Source organism: Mustela nigripes, chromosome 5 (genome assembly GCF_022355385.1).
Source record: "Mustela nigripes isolate SB6536 chromosome 5, MUSNIG.SB6536, whole genome shotgun sequence".
Taxonomy (NCBI): domain Eukaryota; kingdom Metazoa; phylum Chordata; class Mammalia; order Carnivora; family Mustelidae; genus Mustela; species Mustela nigripes.
The window spans coordinates 146,745,448-146,770,095 of NC_081561.1; the positions used below are offsets into that span (position 1 = coordinate 146,745,448).

The 24,648-nt window shown below is 52.9% G+C and overlaps 1 protein-coding gene across 3 annotated transcripts in view; it reads right to left on the bottom strand.

Moving 5' to 3' along the window:
• The window catches only part of PDE10A (phosphodiesterase 10A), a 565,247-nt gene that overhangs the window by 278,922 nt on the left and 261,677 nt on the right, over nt 1-24,648 (bottom strand). Inside the window, exon 1 of one of the 3 annotated variants that reach the window (XM_059401404.1) lies at nt 8,744-10,070. The exons of the other annotated variants lie outside the window; for them this stretch is intronic. Coding sequence (XP_059257387.1) covers nt 8,744-9,617 — 874 coding nt within the window. The 5' untranslated portion in view covers nt 9,618-10,070. Of the gene's footprint in view, nt 1-8,743; nt 10,071-24,648 lie in introns of those variants that run through there. 3 annotated transcript variants of the gene reach the window in all.

Below are 24,648 nucleotides of genomic sequence, written 5' to 3' on the forward strand. Positions count from 1 at the left end.
AATAGGTACAATTTGAATTCCACACACTCAGGATGCTTTCTTCCAGCCGTGACCTGCTCTTCATGCAAAACTGCCTCTTACCCAGTACTTACCAACTTTTAAAAGTCCAAATATGCTCACATTTTTATAAATAATTCATGATATCCACACACATGGCACTGTTTAAATACCTTCATAAGCAACGTTTTCTCTTTGCTACTGTAGAAAATGTTTTTGTCAAAGTAAGAAGCTTTCTATCACTGCCTCAGGAAAGAAAACAGAGGCAGCCGAAATGCTCCAAACACGTATCTCCCTCCTCGCCATCAGCAGGTGGTGCTTGCCCCTCGCTGAGCTCCCCGTAGCTGGGGAGCCCTGGTCATTGGTGTCAAACAGTGGTTTTGGAGTACACGGGGGAAAAAACAAAGAATCTGATGATGTCTGAAGTTATACTAAAACCCAAGCACCACGTTACTTACTTCATTTCTGCCTTCCTTTTGGGAAGACTAACATTCTTTAAGGACCATTTTGATCAGATTCTCCCACCTAAACACCTTCGCTTACTTATTCATGAGAATTATTGTCTAATTGCTTGGCAGTGTGCTAGGCACTGAGGTTAAGAAAATGAATAAAACATGCTTCCTGCCCACGGGAAGGAAGGGAGACACACACTCAGTGGAAAAGTACCGGCCCCAGGCACTGGCGGTGGGCAGAGATGGGGACGGTGAGCGGTGAGCGAGGCCCGGGAGAAGGCGGGAACTCCCAGAGGCCAGGGAATGGCAACTGGAAGGAAAGGAGGGGCCTGGGGGCGGCGGGAAGTTCGCCAACTACAAGCAATTTGGCGCTGGAGGAAGTGGAGGGGAGAGGGGGTGGCGGGAGGAGGGGGAGTCACACCAGGCAGAGAGCTTGGTCCCAGGCAACGATGCCCTTAGAGCATTCTTTCCCCTGTGCACCCCTCTGGTCATTGCTGAATGGTGTCATAACTGCCTTGATCTTGTCTGCACCCCACCTGGAGGCCAGGAGGAGGTCTGTGGACACGGCCACTGCCCGTGAGCAGGACAGCAACTGGAACACGGGCGCTGGAGGAACCGTGCCTGTCACGTGGCGCAACGTCACTGTGCTTGGCACCCCCTGTCCGGCCCCAGGATACACACAGAATGACCTCCGCACGAAGACTCGGCAATCTCTCCTCCACTGCTCACACTGCCTTTATCTTCTGCCTCTCTTCCCCGTGACGCATGGGCCCCGGACCCCTCTGTGCGCGCGCGAGCTCTCTCTCTCTCTCTCTCTCTCTCTCTCTCTCTCTCTCTCGGGCTCTCCGGCCACAGCTCCTCCCCTCGGGCCTCCCGCCAGCTCTGCACACCACACACCCTGCCTCCTTCAAGATACCGCTCCAGTTTCGTCCTGCTGGGTGGTTTTCATCAAGATGTGCACTCAGAGCTTCCAAGCGTCCACACTTCCCGCCCCCGGGTGTTTGCCCCTGGGGAGAGCGCGTGCACTTGACTCCCGCAGGGCTCTTGCACGCAGCCGGCGGGCGGCCCGGGCTCCGCGATTGCGCGGGACTCCCTGGACTTTCCTCCTGGACAGCTCCGGGTCACTCCCGTCGCCGGCCCGACCATCCAGTTACTGACCCGCCTGCGCCGGCAGGGCCCCTGTGGCCTGGCTATGTGCCCCGACTCTGCTCACTGCTGGGGGGTGCATGTCAGCTGCCCGCACGGTGCCCTTGCCTGCGCCTGACGCCTCCAGCCCCCACTGGCCTTCCACAGATGTCCCTGCAGAGCCCCCTCCAGGGGCCCTGGCGTCCTTCCTCCATCTTCTCCCGGGCTTGCTCTGCTCTCCTTCTCCTCCTCCTCCAAACTCCTCACCAGCAAGTCACACTCCCGGGTCCATGCCACCAGGGGAGAAGCCAGCTCTCACCAGCCTGCAGGGGAAGGCCACGGGGCTCTGTCTCCCCTTTCCTGCCCCACAGCTACACCTGTCGCACACTGGTCTCCGGGGACTCTGCCCCATGAAAAACAGGTCTGCCTCTCTGCCACCACACTCAAAATCCCTGGACGGGGCCCTGAGGGCACGGTGGCGCCGCCAACTTACTCGATCTCCGGGGCGCCTGGCTTCTTCGGTGCAGCAGTGCCCCCTCCCGATTCCAGGACGCGGTCTCTGCCATCTCCCTCCTCTCGGGCTCACTCTTCCTCTGGGTTCTCCATGGTTCTTCCTTCCGCTCCTGTCACACAGTCTTCTGTCCCTCCTGCTCCCCCAGGTCACGGCAGGTTTCCATTCAGAACTGCAGCTTCTCCTGCTCCCAAGAAGTCACAGAGCCTCATCTCCCACCCCACTCCTTCTGCGGCTGCCCAGAGAGCCCCCCTGTCATTCCACACCCCCTGCGGGGGACGCCACCGCAGCACACAACCGTCTACTAGTGACTCCATCAGGCGGCGCTCGGAGCCTGCTGGCTGCGCCCTCGCACAGTCCGGCCTGTGCCCAGCTGCCACACCGAAAGCCCAGGCACCCCTCCGGCCCTCTCCTGCCTTCGCCCACACACCCGGTGCACCTGCGCCTGCCTCCAAGCTCCTCCGAAAGCCACAATTCACTGCCACGCGGGTCTCCCGATCTCTTGCCCTGCCTACTACAGGGGACCACGTGTCCTCCGTCTCAACAGCCCCTGCATTCACTCACGGAACTGCAGCCAGAATGAGGTTCTTGGATCACAAAGCCCATAATCCCCAGTAGTTTAAAACCTTCCAGCAGCTTCCCTTTGCTCCTGCATAATATGCAATTTTCCCCCAACTTACAAAGCCCCAACTGGCCCTTTTGCTCTGTGGGTTTCCCTCCACACCACTGCTCTGGTCCGTGCCCAGGCTCTGACGACAGGGGACCCTCCTCCTGTCCCCTAACCGGAGACTCCCTCTGCTTGGGGCACTCTGCACTACTGGCCGCATGGGCCGATCAGACCCCAGGACAACTTCCCCTCCACAGAGAAGCCCCCACAGACCACCGGAATGAAAGGAGCTGTCCCGTCAACTCGCGATTTTAACTCCACGCATAGTTCTCGTGGCATCTGGCACTTTCCATGCTGGGTGGATTCCTCCCTTCGCAGGATCGGTTCAGGTCTCCATCACAGCACGCAGGCGCCCACGCAACCAGGGATCCCTGTACCAACAACAGTGCTGACCAAATCGGTGTCAATTCCAGCATTTTCTGTCCTTCTATCCTTTTCTCTGGACAAGGAACCAGCACCACCATCACCAGCCCTGAACACACACACACACACACACACACACACACACACTCCCCTCTCCAACCCAGGAACCAAGGAGCCACCGGGCCCCTGCCTCATCAGCCACCAGTCCGAGGAATGTTACCTGCTCCTCCGGCTTCTGTCTCCCCTACTTCTCAGGTGCATGCTCTCCGTCTCCCACCCGTCCTCAGTGGGCAGATGACGACTCTGCCCCTGGTCACACAGCAGCCCGGCTCCCCCACGGGAGGCAGTGGGCTTCCCGCCTTCTTCCTTACCCCTCTGCGCGTGGAACGTCAGAGGGGCTCAGCTTCCTTCCCTCAAGACCCTGCGCTCCCTCCGCGAGGCAGGGACTGAGTCTGCAGCCCTGCCCAGCTCTCCTGCTTGCTGTGTGCGGAGAGCTTGGACTCTGTCCCCGTGGGGTTGGATCCCGGCACACAGAGGCCCAGGCCAAGTCCTTTTCAACGAGTGGCCTTCCATTCCCACGTTCCCTTTCCACAAGCACCACGTTGTTGTTTTTTGTTTCTTTTCACCCTTGAATTTCCCAAGCAAATATTAGAGCACCTTCAACACGCATGTCAGCCACGGTGGGTCTCAGGGATAGAACCAAAAAAGACAAGCTCCCTCCCTCAGGCGCTCACCGAGCTTGCTTTCTGCACAGGGAAGCAAGGCAATGAACAAGCTGGCCAGCAAATGAGCAAGAGAATTCCAGAAAGTGGTAAATGATACAAATAAAATCCGAGTGCTAGTCGTCTTCTGTTTCCTTCCTAAGATCTGGAGCTACTCTATCACTGTGGAGTTTTCCCTTAGACCAATTTAGATCAGCTGGAGGAGCTTGATTTACATTTTAAAAGGAAATTAAAATGTTTTGAATTACAACTAAGAGTTTTCCTTTTAAGGGAGAAATATTCCTTTTTCATGAAAATTATTTTTTTCTTTCCTTCTCAGACTGCCTGAGCTGTTTTTAAACAAACAAAAATTAACAATATATTAATTGACGAGATGCTCATCTCCCCAGGTTTAACCTGCTTTATAGTAAACAAAATCCTAGCATTTACTTAATTATCTAGTGCCCTGCATTTTTTTTTCTCCTCCTGAGGAGGAAGGACTTTTAAGATCCACATTCTCAGCAAGTTTCAAATAGGCAACACAGTATTATTAGCCATAGACAGCACGTCCTACATGAAGGCCCCCTGACTGACTTATCTTGTTGTAATGTATTTCTTTTCCCAAGGGATAGAAGAAGTTCTATGTGCAAAATTATCCGAGGGTAAGACATCGGATTGACACGAGGGAAGACACTGACCTTTTTCCGCTGCCTCTGATTTAGATTTTTAGGGATTATCTTTGTTCATGCAAGCTTTTTGAAAATAAACAAGGAGTTTTATGAAATTTAAATTAACACCCTTAAACAGTTTCGGCCCATTTAAACAGCACGGCGGGTGGATTTCGGCCCGGCCAACTACTCCAGCGAAAACAGACAAAACGTCTCTACGGACATCTGGTCATCGGACATCTGGTCTACCATGACCGGCAGGCACCCTGGCCCGGCAGGGAAACTTCACAACTCTGCTTTGTTGATCATCTCGGTAGCTATCTAGATCCTTACTTCAGGTCCTTTGAGGAAACAGTCTTCATTATTTCCAACGACCTCAAATGATTTGCACTGAGTAGGGACTTAATAATTACCCACTAGTTGGCTGTGAACTGACTTGACCTCCATTTCCATTGTGATTCGGGTCTCCCGTCCTCAGTAACCTCTGTCTCACTAACGCCCGTACAAAGAAGCTGTGTGTCCAGTTTGGTGTGGCTCCCGCGTGTCACACACATTTGCCCTTCAGAGGAATCCCATCTGTTTATCTCTGTGTGTTCAAGTGCTGGTCACAGAGGATCTTCAGTCTCAAGAACCAGAGCACAAGGGCTTAGCGGGTGATGCTGAGCATATTTCGAGCCTACCCTTCATGCAGACGCACACTTTCTGTTATGAACATGTGAAAAAGACACAATGCGCTGTGGTCTAAAGCAGTGTCCCACATCTTTGCCACGTCCTCTTCCTGCTCCCTTGGTCCCCTCCGTCCTGACCAAGAAGCGCTTTCCCCCTTTACAGCCCAGCACCATTCAGAGTCGGCAGCTGTCAAGAGACAGTACGGAAGGAAGGGAGACTTTCTGACTCTTCCGTGTGCTTACGGCAGTATTCTCAAGGCCTCTTCTCTGCTGAGATACCTCTCCTGCACTCTCCACCACAGCCCCAAGTGCAGACAAGGTGAGTTGTTTTTTCCAGAAAACTGAAGCATATACCAGTCTGTCACAGCATGACTTCTTGACTTTGCTCTGCGTGTGTGTGTGCGCGTGCACACACACACACACACACACACACACGCATGCATGCACGCGTGCACACCCATGCAAAGCGGAATTCTCCATTCTCTCTAGAAGGATCTGGGTTCTCCAAGTACAGAGACGGCTTTCTATTCCAGTCAGCAACTTTGGGAGCTGTGATATGCTGAAGCCCTGAGCCTGAGGACAAGGTCAGAGGTCAACATTTAAAGGTGGACGGCAGATGAGGGGGAGTCAGGCATGACCGGACACGAAGGCAGCATGACCGCCAACCTACGAGCCCTGGACGTCAGCACTAATAAGCCTGCTTCCAGGAGGCTCTCTCCTGATTGGTGAACCCCTCATGGACTGTGGCCAGGCCAGGGCAACTGGCAATGTCTTTTAATAAAAGTTTGCTCTGTGCATTACTGAGCAAACCAGTGAGTCAGTGTGGACCAAAATGCAAAACCCAAATGGACAGGAATGGAACCAGGATATCCAACTTCCAACCCATGATTTGCTTTTTGAGGATGATAAAAATAAAACCAGTGTTCCTAGAAACAGGAACTGGACACACCAGCCTTTATGTGACAACTTGATTGTTAGACCCAGAAGAGACCAAATGGAAAGGCAAAAAGAAAAGGGGAATAAATGTGCAACAATTAAGACACATCTGTATAAATTTAGGCATTTTTCCACTCTTACAGAATCCAGAATTCATTCTTATCGGCAAACATCAAAAAGTCTGCCAGGATTCTGGTACTTCACCAATTCAGACAGCTCTAGTGTCTCATCCAGTGAGACAGAAACAAAGACCCTAAAAGTGTCAGAGCAGAAACCAGCTCCTGTCCTCTGAGCGTCCACTCAGCATCTGCCCACCTCTGCCCAATAGTAGATGGTGTTGAAGAGTACTTTCATACTTAGCACCTTAAAAGACCTTGTAGCCTCTTGATCCCATTCAAACCCCAGGCTACTCCTTACTGACTTGGTTCTAGGGATGAAAACACACACAAAGACAAAAACCCGCAGTTCTTGAGTGTGATTATCACGCGGCTTCTCCCAGCCAGAACTTCCTGCAGAATGGGTCCCTTCTGATGGCTTTCTTCTCTAGGTCCTCTGTCCTTCCAAAGGGAAAGCCTGCTGGGAACCCCCTAGTTCACCCTCATTCAACCTGGACTGTTCATCTTTATCCTGTCCCACAACATCCCTGGCAAGGTACCCCCTCTCTCCCAAACAAACCCCACTAACAATAAATACAAAGAGAAACCTCATTATTTTAGGAAACCCTGTTCCATCCAAATGCCCACACCCCTGTCCCCTTGCCACTGCCCTCTCCCCAAAACAATGCTCCTCACAGGCAAGGCATGGCACCCTTCCATCCCCACACATAGCCCAACCGCCAAAAGCGGAAAGCAGACGTTTATTTGGAATGCACAAATGCACGTGGAAGCGGACAAACAGGGACCCCAGTTCTAGGCCCAAGACTTAGCCAATACGCTTCAGAACGGGTGCAGAGCTCCATGGTCTCACCCCACCTTCAATTACTAGCAAATCTGTGCCCCTTTCAGTAAGTAAAAATGTCCACATCTAAGGTCAGCAAGCGCGAGGTCCTCCGTGCCCAGACCACATCCCTCCCCAAATGTAGCATCTAAAAATCAACCAACACCGGCAGGCGGGGGCCTGCGGAAGCAGATAACTGGAAGCTGTGTCTGACTAGGGGAGACTCCAGGATGGACGGGTCGGGGAGGGGGTCCGGGGACCACGCCTAGCGGTCCTATCAGGTCCACGGGCAAGTGCGGGCAGAATCAGCCGCTGGCAGCCTGAGTGAGCGCGGTGCAAAAGGCCGCTGGGCCACGCGGTCCCGGCGGATCCCCGCACCCCGGAGGCGGGATCGCTGGGGGCTGTAGGGCCCGCGCAGGACAAGCTCGCAGGCCCAGGGGCTGCCCCCGGCGGTGCTCGGCGGGGATTGTTCCAGACAAGTACCAGCACCGAGGGAGGGCTGGACCCCAGGAGCCCAGAGGTGAAGACTGGCCAGGGCTGGGGCGTGAGCGGCGGATGGGAGCAGGAAGCCAAAAGGCGACCCGGGAGAGTCTGCCGGGAGAGGCGCCGCGGAAACGCGGTTCCCTAGCGAGCAGCAGACAAAGGCTCGGGTGCGCACGCGGTGGACGGTGGCGCCCGGGCTCCGCGTTTCGGGCCGGGAAGAACCGTGCCCAATCCAGCTGGCGCCGGAGTCGCCCCGTGCCCCGCGGATGCGGCTTTCGCCACCCCCCACCCCCAGCCCCGGGTCTCCCGTCCTCACCTGGCTCGCCCTCCATCCACAACAACGGCGATCCCCTATCCTGCGCACCGGGCGCCTCTTGCCTTAACATCTCCCGCCTCCTGCCTTCCAGCAAACCTCTGCCTTGACTATTCTGCTCAGCCTTGCTCCCCTCCCCCGCGACACGCCTTCCACCACCCCTGCTCCAGCGCGCTCTCAGCCCGGCACTCGGGGCTGGGGAGGCGGGGCGGCCTTAGGCGGCCCGGGGGTCCGAACCCGCGACGCCTTCCTCCTCCACCCTAACGCCCCATTGTCCCTCCATTCACCAGCCCAGGCACAGCTAAAACCTCGGCATCTGGAGTAAGTGGACAGTGAAGGTGCACCCGTTTCACTCCGCGAGTCCACGCTCCGGAACAGGGTCACTGCAGCGGGGGGGGGGGGGGGGGGGGGGGGGGGGGGGGGGGGGGGGAAGCGACCCGGGCACCGACACCGAACCCGGGGAACCGCCTTCGACCTTTGGGAGCGCGGAGCTCCGGTGTCCTGGCCTGCCCTCTCCCGGCCGGGGGACCCCAGCGGGCGGGACCCCCAAGTGGAAGGCAGCGCGTGTCTTCCAGCCTCACTGGCCCCAGGCTAAGGTGAGCGGAGCCTGGCGTAAGGGGCCAGGGTAGAGACTGCACCAACGGGCCGGGCAAGCGTGGCCACAAGCCGCACCCGGGGACCCGAGGCGGGCAGCGGATCCCGTTCTCACCGTGCGGCACCCGCCGCCCTCCCGGGTCGCCCTTCCCCCCGCCAGCACGCGGAGCCGAGGAAACCCCGGTGTCCCGGAGCCGGCGGACACTCCCGCGCGCCACCAGTGTGCCTCGCGCTTCCCGTCCTCCCGTGAAGCCCACTGGGCGCCAAATGCCCCGGACACAGCCCCCTGCGCGCCCCCGACCGCGGGGAACGAGGAGCCCGGCACTTACTGGGGCTCAGGAAACACTCCGTCAACCTTCGGAAGCAGCTCGCGTTGTTAGAAGGTCCATCTTCCATGTCGGAGCCGAATAGCAGGGGGGACGCGGCGGCGAGGGCGAAGCCGGCGCCTCCGGGCCGCCGCGGAGTTCGGCCGCCGCCGCCGGGGCTGGGGCCGGGGCAGCCCCCGCCGGCACCCGGGAAGCCGGGGGAGCCCGCGCGGCGGGCGGCCGGGCCGAGCGGGAGCCGGAGCCCGGCGCGGGCTGGGAGCAGCAAAGCCTGGAGCGCGGAGCAGAGGAAGAGCCGCCGCCGCCCGTCGCCGCCGCCGCCGCGGGGACTACTGCTGGGAGGGACGCTCAGGGGAGCTGCCTCTGGTCCTCCTCCGCCGCCGCCGCCGCCGCCAGCATCGCCGCCGCCGCCTCCTCCTCGCGCCGCCGCCGCCGCCGCTGCGCCCCCCCTTCCTGGGAGACGCACGGGGAGGTGGAAGGCAGACGAGGAGGGGAGAAGAGAAGGGGGGGCCGGGGGGGGCGGCGGCCAGAAGTAAAAGGAAGACGGAGAGGAGGAGGGGACAGGGGAGGAGAGGGCGAGCGCGAGGGGAGCGCGGGCCGAGCCCCAGCCGCCGCTGCCGCGCGCACACAGGGCGCCCGGGCCCCCCGCGGGGCTGGCGCGGCCTGCGGAGGAGGGGGGCGGGCGCGGGGGCGCGGCGCGCTCGGCCCGGCCTTCGCCCGGCGGCTCCGGGGCCCGACCCGGGCCCACCGCGCTCCCCCCGCCGGCCACGCCGCGCCAGGGCTCCGGGCGGAGTTTGCCGGGGCCGGATCCGGGCTCGTCCCCGGCCGCGGGCAGGGGGGCGTGGGGGCGGGGAGCGAGCGGCTCTACGGGGCTGGCCATGGCCCTCCTCCCCCGGGCCGCGGTGGGGCAGGCCGCCGGCGGGAGGGGCGCGCCGCGGGCCGGGACTCGGCGGGCTCCGCCCCCGCAGGACCTGCCTCCCGCGGCCGGTCGGCCCGAGCGCCGTTCTGGTCCTCCTCTCCGGTCCTCCGCGCCCCTCCCGGCCCAGTCTTCACATCGCGTCCCGCTCTGGGTGCGGGAGGACCTGGGGCCGGGCGCGGGTGCCCCGCGGCGGCGCCTGTCTGCCGGCTGGCGCGCACAATCGGCGTGCTGCCGGCCCGGGCGAGGGGCTGCGGAGACGCAGCCGGCGAGCGTGGCGTGGTTAGTGCGCGCTCCGGCGGCTGAGCCTCGGCGACTGCTCGAAAGCAGCGGAGAAAAGCGCCGCAGTGTCGCTGCCCGTGGAGGAGGTGGCGGCGGCGGCTGCAGGAGACGCCCACTGGCGGAGCGGGCGCTCCCCACGCCGCCGCCGCCGCCGCCCTCCCCCACGTAGCGCGCCCCGCCGCCTCCCGGCCCCCGGGCGCCAGGCCCCGGCACCCCGAGGCCCTCTTTGGACGCTGGGCGCCCGAGCCACCGGGATGGAGCGGGGGGAGCAGGGGAGCTCCCGCGTCTCTGCGGGGCGTCGCCACATCTGGGTCTGGTGTTCCGGATTCTAAATTCGCCGCCCAGCAGCTGCTCCAGCTGTGCGCTGCCGGGCTAGCCACGTCGGCCTGTCCCTTGCCCGAGCCCGGGAACCCTCCCGGTGGCTGGCCAGCAGCTCCAACCGAGCTGTGCTCGGAGCTCCTGGGAGAGGAGTTCAAACTCGGACGTTTGGCTGGAGTTGAAACCGACGCACAGTGTTTCCAATAAACTGAGAGTAAGAAAGCCTGTTCCTCCCCCAGGACTCCCTTTGCAAAACACACTTTAAAACGAACTTCGTGCGCGCCGCCCAGTTTGCCCCGGTAAGAATGGAAAAGGCATCTATGGTCAAAAAAGAAAAACTGCGAGATCATCCCCCCAAAGTCCTGAGTACCACCTCCTCACCTGCGGCTTTTTGGGACAACACCCTCCGCCTCCATGCCCCCCTCCTTCCCAGCCCAGATTCCAAACAGTTGCTACTGAACTGAAGGGAAATGTGCCGCCCAATGGGCGCTGGGAACACGGAGCCGCTCGAAGTTTGGGAAGTTGAAGCGCCAGAGCGCACAGATGCGCGGATGCTTGCGTCCCAGCCGGCGGGCTGCGCGGGGTCCTCACCGCACTCGGGGTCCGCGCGCGGTGGGACGAGCTGTCCAAACTCCCTCAACTCGGTCACCTTCCCAAGACTGGAGCACGCGCACCGAAGCCCAACTTCCACAAAGGGCAAGACGGCCACCTGGGCGCGCGGCGCGCGTGGCGATGCAGCCGCTTGGCTGACGCAGGGTCGGGGGCCAGGGGTGCGCCCGACCCCGGGGCCAATTCTCGTTTTCCACGACGGTCCGTCCAGTTCTCACGTGTTTTTATTTTGAAGTGTGCTCCAGATTCTCCCCTAGTCTCTGTTTTTCCCCACTCCCGTCTAAACAGTCTATACTGGAGAAGAGCATATTTGTATCTGCACCAAACTGGGGAAGTGGGGCGCCTGGGACTTGGTGCGACTCCCCTTCTCCCAGCAAAGGCTGAAGGCGTTTCTGCAATTGCGGGGCGCACTCCGAGGGTCGCGTGTCATGGGCGCCAGCCCTGGCTCTCACTAGGTCGTAATCCCTAAATTTGCGAAACAGGAAAAAGATTCCGGTGACCCTTACCTTCCAGAGTGCGTATTTTGTTGTTGCCTTTGCAGTTTTCCGACGAAGGAGAAACTAGAACGATCAGTCAGCCTCCCGGGCGACGCGCCCGAGAGGCGCGGACTGGATCGCTGGGTACCTCTCCGGGCGTCGGGAGTTTGCCCCGGCTGCGGACCTGGCGGCGCGGGGTGGGTCTCGGGGGGAAGGGGGGCAGCCCAGGGGCTGGAGAGCACATGCTTCTCCTCGGAGAGCGTGGGGTTCATTCCTTCACTCGCAAAAGGCTTCTCCTCGTCGTATACGTTTGTTGCCTTTTGGAAAGATTACAGCGGCTTTCCTGTTACAAGAAAAGGTACATGCAACTCGAATGTAAGTCTCCGCATACGCGCGGAGAGTGGCGCGGGAGCCGTCAAACATTTGTTCTCTGCGTCTTCGTTGAATCAGAGGCAAACTTTAGATTCTGACTCTTTTCTGGAATAAAACTTCTTTCTAGGTTTTCGTCCTTCTTTTCTTCGAACGCCGGCTGGAAGGCACAGGTTTCCCGGACAAACTGAAAACGACAAAGCACGACAAGGGGAAGGGAGCACGTGGCGGGGGTGTTTACTGATTATCGATTACATTGGTTCCGTGACTCCCGGAGTTCAGCTCTGCTAACATCAGTGTAGTAGGCTCCCGGCCACTTTTCCTTTCCGGATGAAATACTGTTTAGTCAAAGATTTAAATTACAAACACAGGGTCTTAGAGGCTCCTCACTCACCCCTGTGTTCAGGTGTTGCAACACCGGCAGGATGTGCCTCTTGTGGCTTCTTTTCCTTCCCTTTGAGCTTCTCTAATGACATATCACAAGAGGGAAGATTGTCACTAAACGTTTGTTACTCCAAACCTTTTATGAATAAACACATTGGCCCATAATTCAGTAAGCATGGCTTTCTGGTCGCGCCCAGAACGTTTGCCCTGTAGCTCCGCGGCAGGTTATCAGACCGCCGCAGAGTTTACACACAGCTGGAAATATGAGTTGTAAGTCCAGGAGCATGGGATGAGCCCTGGCAGGAACCGACACCCCTACAGTGCTCCTTGTGAAATAAACGATTTTCCTCGTTCTCCACTGAAAAAAAAAATGCCCACCTGCTGGAAAGAATAAAAACTAAAATCATGTTAAGAGGCCAGTGAACACTAGCAAAGCTGCCAAGATGATGATGATCAAAGTTAGGTATAAAAGCATTTGTCTCTGCCTTCCCCCCAAAAAATGATGAGGAAAGTTTATCTGGGTAATGAAAACTTGCGCTTCAGCGCTGCCTGATTCTACTCTCATCTGAATTATTTGTTTTTAAAAGCATTTGAAAACATGGGGCAAGCTAGAGTCTCAGATGATTTTTAAATGATTTATTCATACATTTATGAATTCTTTATAATACTTTAAACATCCACCCCTTTTAATAGCCCAAAGTTAAGTTTACAATACGTATGGTTAAATTTTATATGATTTTGGCCAACATGCAGGCCTGTGCCTTAACTGATTTTATTGATAAGCTGTTTTCTCCTTTCAAATACTAGTAACCTTTCTTCATAAAGATTGGAAACAAGGGTTGATTAAATGTTAAACTCATCTACTTATACAGGTAAAGTCTGTTAAAGAGACACATTGCCCTCCCTTGGTTTTGAATTTTCTGACTTACAGAAATCCACAGTTATCTGAGCAAAATAATTCATAAGCAAGTGGGTCTTGCTTCCAAGCTTCATAGAAATCTGTGCATTTTGCATGCTGGTTTTCAGTTGATTGCTAGTAAATTATCAATTTATATGTCACTCAGGTGTGAGATATCATATCACAGAGACCCTCTGCATTCTAATGAAATAATTTCTTAGTGATTATCTGGCATGCTGAAAATGGACTCGGGGTTGAGCATTGACTCACAGCATCCTAAGCCCCCAAATGCCTCCCTCCTGGCTCTAAGTTTGTCATTCCAGGAAGCCTCCTTCAGTGTTTCTTTCCTCTTGCCCATCACAGCCTTGATGTCTGGACTCCTGAAACTGATGGGCTTTAACCTGTACATATGGATATTTTGTATCAAGTCTCCGGAGAAATGGAATGCAGGTATAATTTGTGTTGGCAGCTCCATTTTAAACAGCTTGGTAGCAGGGTCCTGTTACTCTTACCACTTAAAACCTTTAGTAAAGGCCAGCATACACTAGGCATTCGATGACTGCTTCCCTACCTGTCGCCCGCATGCCCACTGCTTACAAATTTGTATTAGTGTTGATGTCAATAAATCTTGACTAAAATGAGGGACGCATTCATTCCTACGGTATTGTTGTAGTCAGCCTAAAAAACAAAGGTCGTTAAAGTTTAGTACGGAAACATTACTATAAAGTCCATATGCTATATGGCACCGTCTTGAAAAAGATTAATATGATTTTAAAAAACTCAATTTCTTCAGCTACCCTTAACATTCCTAGATCTTCAGACTATATTATTTTTATGACTTCAAATCAATTAACTATAAAACTGTGCTTTTTTATTGCTTTATGCTGTAAAACAAATAAAAACCAGTATATTATTTTTCATTCAAAAAGATCAAAATAGTGTTTAATTTTCAATGAGAACATTTCTGATAATAGGCAGATTATTTAAACACTAATATTCTAAATAAGACTTCTTAAATACCCACACCTTTTGAAAAGGGTGGCGTCAGTGTGCTGCTAGATAAATAATAAGATTCAAGTGGGAATTTTCATTAGTTGAAAGCAAAACATTTAATTCCCTCCTAAAAAGAAGCTCGGTTTAATATCTAATAAACAACTAGCCTAGAGGATACTGGTGTTAGAAAGTACCGCTGTGGTTACATAATCAATATTAAGTTCTTGAGATAAGCACATGAGCGTTAATTCTTACATAACACTGTCATGTTACGACTCAGAACTGGATTCTGGAGATGCTGTCATCACAAAAACAGCAAATCACTTTAGAGACCCACTGTGATTCGTAGAATGTTGAAATGCCTTTCATTTCTCAAAAACATACAAATCAGAGTATAACCATGTTGTGTTGAAATAATACCCAGTGTTGTTTAAATAATCAACACTCTTACCAAACGTTTACAGGGCAGAGATAATCAATTATATTTGAGACTGTGTTTTAAGAGTCCAATAGAAACAGTCTGTGAGAATTAATTATATATATATACATACATATGTGTGTGTATATATATTATATATATATATCCTAAAAGAAAGAAATACTTTAAGAGACCCACAGCCCAATTAAAGCATTTAAGTAGAAAGTGACTAAGGAGGCATTCAGGATAAAAAGGGTATACCAGGGAATGGCTTAAGTTCCTCCAGATGGTATGGCCTAGGAAGTACAGGAACACCTTAGGTACAAACGAGCATGGAGCTTCATGAAAGGTCCCCCAAATTCCTACTGAGTCTGTCCCACCATGATGAGTCCCTTAGTGCCAACACAAATTATTGTGTGGCTTGTTAAGTTTGTTCAAAAGAAGCACATCATCATCTATGGCTCAGGAATCCTTTTCTTGTAAACATTATTTTATTTTATTACCCACATTTTTACAAGGGGCCTTGATATTGATTCAAGGAGTCTGATGCAATGATGAGAGAGAGAAAAATCACTGGCTCTTACAGATTTGTCTCAAAAATGAGGTCCACAATGGCTCATTGACTCCAGAGAATGTCTTCCTTTCCATTCACCTCAAAAAATTAATTAATTAAGAATTTAATTCATTAAATAATTAATAAAAGAAGCCAGGCATGGCCTGGGGCACAGAAGGCCACTCCGAGTTGTGTTCCAGTCTAGACCAGGACTGGAAGGGCATTTAAGGGCATGCATGGGAGGCCAAGTTCATTCACATGGGTGAACTGTTCTGACGTCAGGCCTTGACTTCCAAAAACCAGTTTCTCCCTGAGCTTCTCTTAGTAAAGTGCTCAAGGAGAAGGAGAAGGAGAGAGTTTCACGCAATGGGCAAGCGCCTCGGGCTGCTATTGTGCATTACACGATGTTAGACACACGGTTCCCAGGCCACCCTTCCAAGGATTTGGGTTGACAAAGGCCCTTGTCTACACAGTCAGCCCGTCTTGCTGGTCGTGCATGTCCAGTATCTATAAAAGCATCATTTCACACGGGAGCTGTACTTAGAACTCCATCTAGTAGATCTTTTGAAAGGGACCCTTGTGGAAAAAAATAAAAATAACCTCAGAAGCCAGAAGACAAGCAGCGCTGGTTTTCAGCTGCATGTCTTATCCGCATGACTTGACGGGGAGCCCGAGCAATCTGCCAGCATCTATCCGACGGGAAGCTGAAGAGAGAAGCTGAGAAAGGGCATCTTCCGTCCTCTCTGGACACATGCATTCCCTTTGGTTCTGAAATTGGGGATTAATAACCTCGTGTTCATGTGCCACACTGATTAATCCTGTAGTCAACAACACAGATAGTGAAAAGAGGGGGATGTCCTCCCCCGGCGGCGGCCCCCAACACGAAGCAGTCATCTGACAGGGCTTCACTGTTTCAAACAGAGTGGCCCATGAGCGGAGGGCCAAGCCCAGCCCGAGGTGGCCTGAATTCAAAGCTGTCTGCTCACTGGCTGCAGGTCTCCTGTCAGCTGACGGCACCCCAGCACTGAGCTGGAAAGTTTAGCGCTCTTCTTCTCCCCTCTAGCACTGCATTCTGGTAGAAATCTCCACCGGACAGTTCCAGAAATCTCTACCCAGGACTCTTGCTCCTTTGGCATATTATCCTGCATTAGGACTACTGATGTTCAGAATAATCCTACATTAGGACATTTGCCCCTCTCAAATAGCTCATCATCATGGCTATCCGTAATAAAAAATCAATGACAGCATATCAACCCAAGTTGAAAAAATACACAGAAAGGCCAAACATAAATCCTCCTGATGTGAAATCCACCACAGTTCTCCATTTTACATTCTACTTCTGCGATGATTGTCCGCTGTGCCCGGACAGCCTCGGGCGGAGGGACAGGACCATGGCAAAGCAGGCAAATGCCAACTTCGCAGAAGAACACAGCAAGGGTAAGTAGCATTAGAGAGTTTGTTGGTTATTTGTGAAAGAATTCAGCCGGCCAAGCCCGACTGGATACTTGTGGCTGAACAGAGTGCGAAGGGAGCATCTAGAGGCCGCATTTGCTCAAGTGGGTCACCTGGCAGGGGGCCAGGGAAAGGAATCCTGCCACACACGGATGGTTGGGTAGCTTGTGTGGACTCAGAGAGAGAAAGCTGCAGACAGACAAGTTATTCGTGAGTTCTGTGCGGACGGTGACCATCCTGTCCTTCCAAAGGGTCTGAGGGAGGGCCTCTGGTCCCACAATGAGTGTCCTGATCTGAGGCTGTGTGTCTTGTGCTGCACATATGGACATACCCCGAACCCATGCCCTAAAATGGCCAACAGAAAACACAGCTGAGTGAGATACAGGAGAGAAGAGCGGCTTGGAGGCAGTCCCCGCTCAGCCACTGGCCTCCCCCACCCCCGCGATGCCCAGGATTCACACCCTGGGGCTCGGATGGACCGCCACGGACCGCCACGCACGAGATGAGGAAAGTGTAGAAAGTGTAGAAAGTGTAGAAACATTCACATGCGCATTCTGAAAGATTCTCCCCATTGGTTAAAAATTAAAAAATGGGATTGAACAATTAAAACCAAGTTACAGATGACTGCGGGTTTTATGGGATAATCTCATAGAGTCGACAGATCCTGACATAATCACCTGAACTTAGATGTGAGTAGTTCTAGGAAGTTCTTTTCCTCGTTCCTGGTGTCACCCTGAAGCAGAGGCTTGCTTACGGGAAGCTGCTCAGGTTAGAGGCAGCAGAGAAGGCTGATCCTTCCCTGGGACCTCAGAACAGCCCCAAACGCCAGCACCACGCGTGCTTCAGGTAAGGAGCAATTATGGCAATACGTGTGTTCAAACGAATGACAAGAGACGGTGACATGGGTGCCCTTTTGATGGAGTATGATAGAGTCTGAACATAGCAGGAGAGTGGACTGTGTCATCGTATTATCATGGCGTCTATCATGGTATCGTACGGCCACGGCCGCAAGGGGTTATTGATCACATCCCACTGCCTTTTCGGGAGCTCCTGGCCCCGGAAGGAATGTTGCTGTAGGTACCCATGGCCGAGTTATCTGATTCACTTTTAAGAACAGGCTGCACTGGGGAGGGATGAATTTCATCCACTTCCATGTGTCAACGAGAAGCCACACTATCTGGGCAAGAAGTTCACTATTTTGGAAGAACAAAGTGTAAAGGATCCTTGGGATAAATTCCCAGAGTCCACTTGCTTTTGTGAACGTCATCCAGGGACAGGCAAGAGGGAAACACTCTTCTGTTTTTAACGACCTTGATTAAATTGTCCTAATCCTCTCCCCAACCCTCCTGGACTCGTAAACTTGGTAATTCTGGTTTTTTGGATGCACAGAACACAGTAGCCCACAAGCGATCACAGAGTCCTCCAACCCCTGACGAGAGTAAATACAGCCCAGGTAATCTGGCCTCTTAGCCTCGAGCACTGAGCTCACGCGCCATTACACAGCCACTCGGGAGCTAAGTCAACCCAGGAGGAGGAAATCAATTGCTCGTTCTGCCACCTTCACATTGGCTGTTCTGTGTTTCTCTCTATACATGTGTTCATCATGACTGTGCTCCAAGACTCCATTAATTTCCTCCCATAACAGCCCTCAGAGGTACCTTGTATGACGAGGATTTAAGCCCATTTTGTAGATTTTGCACACATGGCATAAACCTGATGAAAAGCAGCTACAGCAGGCAGATTAGAGCTCCTGATGTCCCCTTTGGTTATATACTGTGTGCTTTATTGTCTAAGGCAAGATGCTAATATTCCGTGTTTCTAGATTTCTGCTTATTAAAGTGAGATGATCTGAAACAGGGCTCAACAAAAATCCTCTTCCCATATAAAAGCAAGCCTGCACATTAAATCACTAACTTATAGCTGGGTTAGTATATATACTACGAAAGCCTATCCATCTGTTTTCTGTTGAATTCTATTTCTTAAGTAGCTGTGAAATACAGGTGAAGTCTGGTTTTCTTGTTTGAACTCTGATTTCAACAAGTCTAGTACAAGTATGTTTTCAAAAGGGAGATTAATAAAGGACATCACTAAAATGTCCCTTTGAATTTTGCATCTGGAAACTGATTCTAGTTAAAAAAAGATCTCCACAAAGTCTATCAGAAAACTCCCTAACTGCATCAGGGGATGCCCGCCTCACATGTGTGTAACAGGTCAGTGGGCGAAAGCCCTCCAGCTCGACCAAGCTCTCACAGAACTGGCAAATCGCCGCGGCCCGCTGCAGATGTGAATTCTTATTGCACATAGAAGAGTACATCCCCCGCCCTTCACGATGGATTACAATAAGGTGACAGCAGCGGGCCTGCCCCACTCCTAGCAATCGGTCCCTGAAACTAACCCGATAACGTGTCCGACAACTGTCATTTCTACCTGAACCCTCCCAGAAGACAAGTGTCTCCGAGCACCGTGTCACTCTGAAGAAAATACAATTAGTGAATTTTTAAAAGAATTTTTCACATCTCTTATTTCACATGTTACGTGAAGACACGGCAGGGTAGAAAAATTACAATGGCACTTCTCTGGCACTGTGACAGCATGAATGTGGTGGTGCAGACAGGACGGGGGGTGGTCTGCGGACTCCAGCTGGTGGGGGTTCATCTTCAGGGTAGAGTAAAAGTGTAGAATCACAATCACAAAATACAAATTGAAAGTGTGGTAACCACGGAAGAGTCCCAAACTCTTGTGAACGGTTTTAAACAAGAGCCCGCACTGAACGGAGGCGGTTCTGCTGCCATCGCGGAAGCGTGCTTCCAGAAGCGGTGGGCTGTATCCATGGCGAAACAGGAGTTCAGAAGGGTTGACAATTTAAAGGGGATGAAATCATCGTTTATTTGTTGACGAAGCAGTCACTAGGTACCACCTAGCTCTGAAGAAAAGATAATTAGTGAAAATGTGAGCTCTTCAACAGATAGACGAGATTGAAGGAGCAGAAAAGGGCACTGGCCAGGACAAGTGAGCATCCCCGACTTCTGTGTCAGTGTGCAGACTCCGCCCGTCCCCTTGCTGAGTGTGCAAACTCCGCCCACCCACTTACGCGGAAGCGGACTGACCAAAGTCAGCACCACATAAAGGGTCTGTAACTCCACCTTGATGAGAAAGTTCTATCCCCAAAATAAGAAAAACGTAGCGTTGAATATTATTTACCTAACTCTCCGTATTGATGTATGTATTTGATCAGTGTAGCTTCTCGTTGGCTTTGGAAAGATGAGGGTTAAACGCCGGGTCCCCAGAGGGCAGGAGGGCCTGCTCCGGGGTGGCCAGACACACCCTGGGAACCGCCACCCACAGCTCAGGCCTCCAGTCCTGGCTTCACAGATCTGCCTGTAGATTCTCTTATTTTATGTGTCAGTTCCTGTTGTTTACGACTCTCTTTTTGCACTTTTCATCTTTTGTTTGTTTCCTAGTTATTTATCATGTGTCCTTGGTTCCTTCATTTCTAGCCTTTCTCTTTCATCTCCAAGGCACTTCTGTTCACACGTTTTCCCTGACTTGAACGTCTGAAGATCCCATAGTCTTCAGTTTAAAATATTCCCCCTTTCATGTGATTCTGGACGGCGCTCAGTTTCAGTTTTAATATCCTCCCGATGCACACATGACACAGAAGCCTGATTATTAATTTCCACGTAGTGAAGAGTATTTTCAGCTACATTATGATTTTGTTTTATTTCATTTTGGATTATTGTTGAAGAGTATGGCCTGTAAACCTCTATTTTTAGACTTTATTCAAGTGTTCTCTGTGTCCATTTGAGTGTGGCCTCGGGTCCAGAAGCCGCCTCGGGTCTTTCCTCTGGAGGCACTGGCCAGGCTCACCTCTTGTGTTTACCTCCTTCCTTACCTCTGCAGAACACACAGAACTCCTCTGGGCTTCATTTTCCATCTTTAAAGTGGGAACAGTGACGATACCCATCTCCTGGTGTTGCCATAAGAATGAAAGAAGTTTCTTTGTATAAACATGCCTAGAACGGGGCCTGGCATGTTGTCAGCACTCGATAGATTGAAACATAACTTGGAAAAGAAACTGGTCTCTTGGTTTTGAGTCCTAGATCTGCCACACTCTCGGAGACCCTAGGCAAGTCACTTTAGACACGTACGGATTCAGAGAGAAAAATGCATGGAAACCATTAGACCAATGTCTGGCCCAGAGCCAGCACCCTGTGACTGGGACTTGCAATTTGTGTTAGGGGATGTCTGACGGACGACTAACACTGCTCTGTGCTTTGGCTGATGAGCTCTTAGCCTAACTGATGGTTCTTGAGGCCAAAGTAAAGCCGCCCTGTCACCAAAGGAAAGATGCCACTAGCAGTGAAAGCATCCAAGAGGTTACTCTTCCAAACAAGACCACAGAGCAGAGCAGAGCCTCCCAGCTGTGAACAACGGGACGCTAACGTTCAGCTGGCGATTTTTCCTGTGTTTTGTGGGTGTCTCCCATCCCGATTCTCAAAGCTACAAAAAGGCGGCTCCATCCTGACTGCCTCTTCCGCGATCACCTGTAGACCTTGCTCTCCTCCGGGAGGTCCCCCTGCTCGATCTCAATGCCCATGGCATGCCCCAACCCGCCACCACCAGGATCTTCCTTTTTAGGAAAAAGGTTAAAAATGGTTAAGGTTGACCTTTTATTTTTTTTTTTTAAGATTTTATTTATTTATTTGACAGAGGGAGATCACACATAGGCAGAGAGGCAGGCAGAGAGAGAGAGGAGGAAGCAGGCTCCCTGCTGAGCAGAGAGCCCGATGTGGGACTCGATCCCAGGACCCTGAGATCATGACCTGAGCCGAAGGCAGCGGCTTAACCCACTGAGCCACCCAGGCGCCCAAGGTTGACCTTTTAGAATGAGTCACCTCAATGATGAGAATACAGTGAAGACATCAAAAAAAAAAAATTTTTTTTAAGATTTTATGTATTTGAGAGAGAGACAGACAGAGCATGAGCTGGGTGGAGGGGTGGAAGGAGAGGAGGAAGTAGGCTCCCCATCGAGCAGGGAGCCCCACCGAGCAGGAGCCCCACCGAGCAGGAGCCCCACCGAGCAGGGAGCCCCACCGAGCAGGGAGCCCCACCCCCCATGGCGCTTGATCTCAGGGTCCCCGGGTCCCAGGATCATAACCTAAACTGAAGTCAGACCTTTAATCTACTGAGCCACTGAGGCGCGCCCCAAATAATTTGATTTTAGAACATTAACGGTTTTCTCTATTCCTGTGTCTGCCCTTAAAATATGGCTAAATTTTTGCTCTTCTGCCAAGAAGCAGCTCTTTGCATGCTTGTGAGAGCCTGACATTTAAGTGTCTGCTTTGTTTGCTTGTTTTTGTAAACCCTCAACCTTCCCATTTCACCCCCAGAAAGTAGAAGCAAAGCACGAGCGCACGCCGGCAAACCCTTCACACTCCGAAGCACGTCATTCTCTAAGTCGGTGCTACATGCTGAAAAAAGAAAAGAAGCCTTTAAAATATTTAATTCAACTTTTTCTTGGATGATCTGCCTTCTATGTTTAGTCAAAACAAGATTATTTTAAATCAGATGTGCAAAACTCTCAGGGGTGCCCACACGTGTGGACGCCCCCAGAGGAGCCTGGCAAACGGAAAAGGAATCCCTTCTCTTCCCTGATGTACCTCAGTCAGGCCTGTGCGGAAAACCCAGCAGGCTGCGGGAGGACGCTGGGGCAGTGGCCCGCCGACCCCCGCAGGCGGAGAGGGCATCCCTCGTGGGCTCGGTGATGGAGGTGGTGGATGTGCTACGTGCCTGGACGGGCGGCAGAGAACAGGGCTCTGCAGCGTGGCTGTGCGGGGCTCACAGACAAGCTGGCGGGTGTGAGCCTGCGGGGGTGCGGGGCAGGGAGGGAAGGGGGCTCCCGCAGAAGGGGCAGCCTGCGCGAAGGCACACGAGGGGGCATGGGAGGCTTCCCGAGGAAGACACCAGGGGGCCTGGAGCCGATGAGAAGGGAGAGGTTGGGAGTGGCCCCGAGTCAGGCAGGTAAGGGACTAGCTCGTGGGAGCCGCTTGGCCCACTGACCTCGGTTTCTCTTCCTCATGAAATGGGGAAACGTTGGTGGACTCCCAGGACCTGACTTTAGTTTAAAAAAATACTGACTAGGGACGCCTGGGTGGCTGTCTGTTGAGTGACCGACTCTTGGTTTCCGCTCTGGTCACGATCTTATGGTCGTGGGCTCGAGCCCCATGTCGGGCTCCATGTTCTGATCTGAGCAGAACCTGCTTGGGGTTCTCTCTCTTCCTCTCCCTTTGCCCCCCATTCTCTTTCTCTCTGTGTGTCTCTCAATCAAATAAATCTTAAAACAGGAAAATAAAATAGGGGCACCTGGGAGGCTCAGTCGATGAAGTGTCTGCCTTCCGCTCACGCATCGGGCTCCCTGCGGAGCAGGGGGGTCTGCGTCTCCCTCTGCCTGTTGCTCCCCCTGCTTGTGCTCTCTCTCTCTCTGTCTGCATCAAATAAATAAATAAAATCTTAAAATAAAATAAAACAAAACAAATCATCTACACTGTACGTTTATGTGTTTTTCCTGAATGGGTCCAGAATGAATGAAGGCTGGGGTGTTCTGAGATCCCACAAAGTCAGGAGCCACGCTTGTGTCTCCCTTCCTGGGCGTCGGGCTGGAGCGTCCGGGGGGCCTGGAGGCGAAGACCTTCAGGGAGCGCTGGAGGGGACTAGGACAGTCAGCGCCCCCTCCTCTGGGGGCACAAACATGCCCCCCAAAATGGAATTACTCTCGTAACCATTCTCGAAGAAAAACTACAGAATCTTTCTGAAAGTACCCTCCTTCCTCATTTCTGTGTGGCTTATTCTGTGTGCAGTCTGGCCGCGGCACCCACGTGACTGGTCAGCCCCTAGTCTGGATGGTGCCGGGAAGGCATCGCTTAGAAAAGATTCATGTTTAAATCAGCAGACTTGGAGCCTCTGCCTCTGCCCCTCTCTGCCTCCTCTTCGGCTCTGCGGCCCTGCAGAACCTGACCAGCGCTCTTGCCCACAGTCCCTTCCCGCACCTTTGCATCCAGACCTTTCTCTTCTGTGTTTCTGGGGGTGGGGGAGGGATTCGCGTTTCTCTCTTAAGAAGCAATAACCTTGGGAGGGATTTAAAAAAATTTAAATCAGAACTGCGAAAGCTCGATTCCCATCACCAATTCATTTGGATTCCAGAATAAAGTTATTCATCATTGCCCCTCCCCACCCCGCCTTGGCTCTCGGAAGCCGGGGCTCTTGCTCCCCGAGCTCTGAAGCTCTGAGCCGCCCCAGCCCCCGCCCGCCGGGCTGCAGCCTCCATCTGAAACCCTCTCCCAGCGCCACATCGCAACCCTCCTCCACCCACACCCGCTTCTCTCTCTCATTCTGTCTTTGTACTAACAGGTTTTGTGCATTAGCTCTTCCCAAAAGAGGGGGGAAAAATCCCTTTGAATGATAAATTAGCATGCACGTTCTTTTTAACACGTGGTGGAAATCTATCCTAGCAACAGCCACCGGATCAACTGTCATCCACAAGGATCCGGTCTGTTTTCTTCTAGAAAGGTTTAAAGCAGTCAGCCAGACTTCTCTAGATTCTCTGATGTTGAGGAGAGCACTAGGAGATGAAAGAAAATGGGAGGTTATCTGGAAAAACAAATTGCGCTGAAAGAATCCACTTGGAGAGCCTGCATTTTCCTAAAGGTATTCGATCCTGTGTTATGCGTGAACGACACAGGAAGGATGCGGCCTGTGGTCAGCTCAGGTAAGTGTCCAGGTGGCTAACATGAGGGGCTGCTGGTTTACAGCCCAGGACCCAAGGGATACATAGTGATACCCAGCAGCACCCAGCACAGGAGCCCACAGTCCTCCGGGGCGTCCAGTGCGAGGGGCTGGCACATGGATCACATCGGGTTACCCTCAGAACAACCTCACCGGGTGAGTACACCGGGCGCGTGCCAGGTGAGGGGTGCTAGCACAGGGGCAGACATTGAGCTCTATTTAAAAACTAATTTAGGCAGGTAAATCTTGGTTTATGCCCAAATGATCTGATCCTAACCTTAACGTTCTTTTTTTTTTTTTTTAATTTTTTTATTCTATTTATTTCTTTCTCAAAGAGACAGAAAGAGAGAGTGCGAGCAAGCACAAGCAGAGGGAGCGGCAGGCAGAGAGAGACGCGGGCTCTCCGCTGAGCAAGGAGCCGATGCGGGACTGGATCCCAGGATGCTGGGTTCATGACCTGA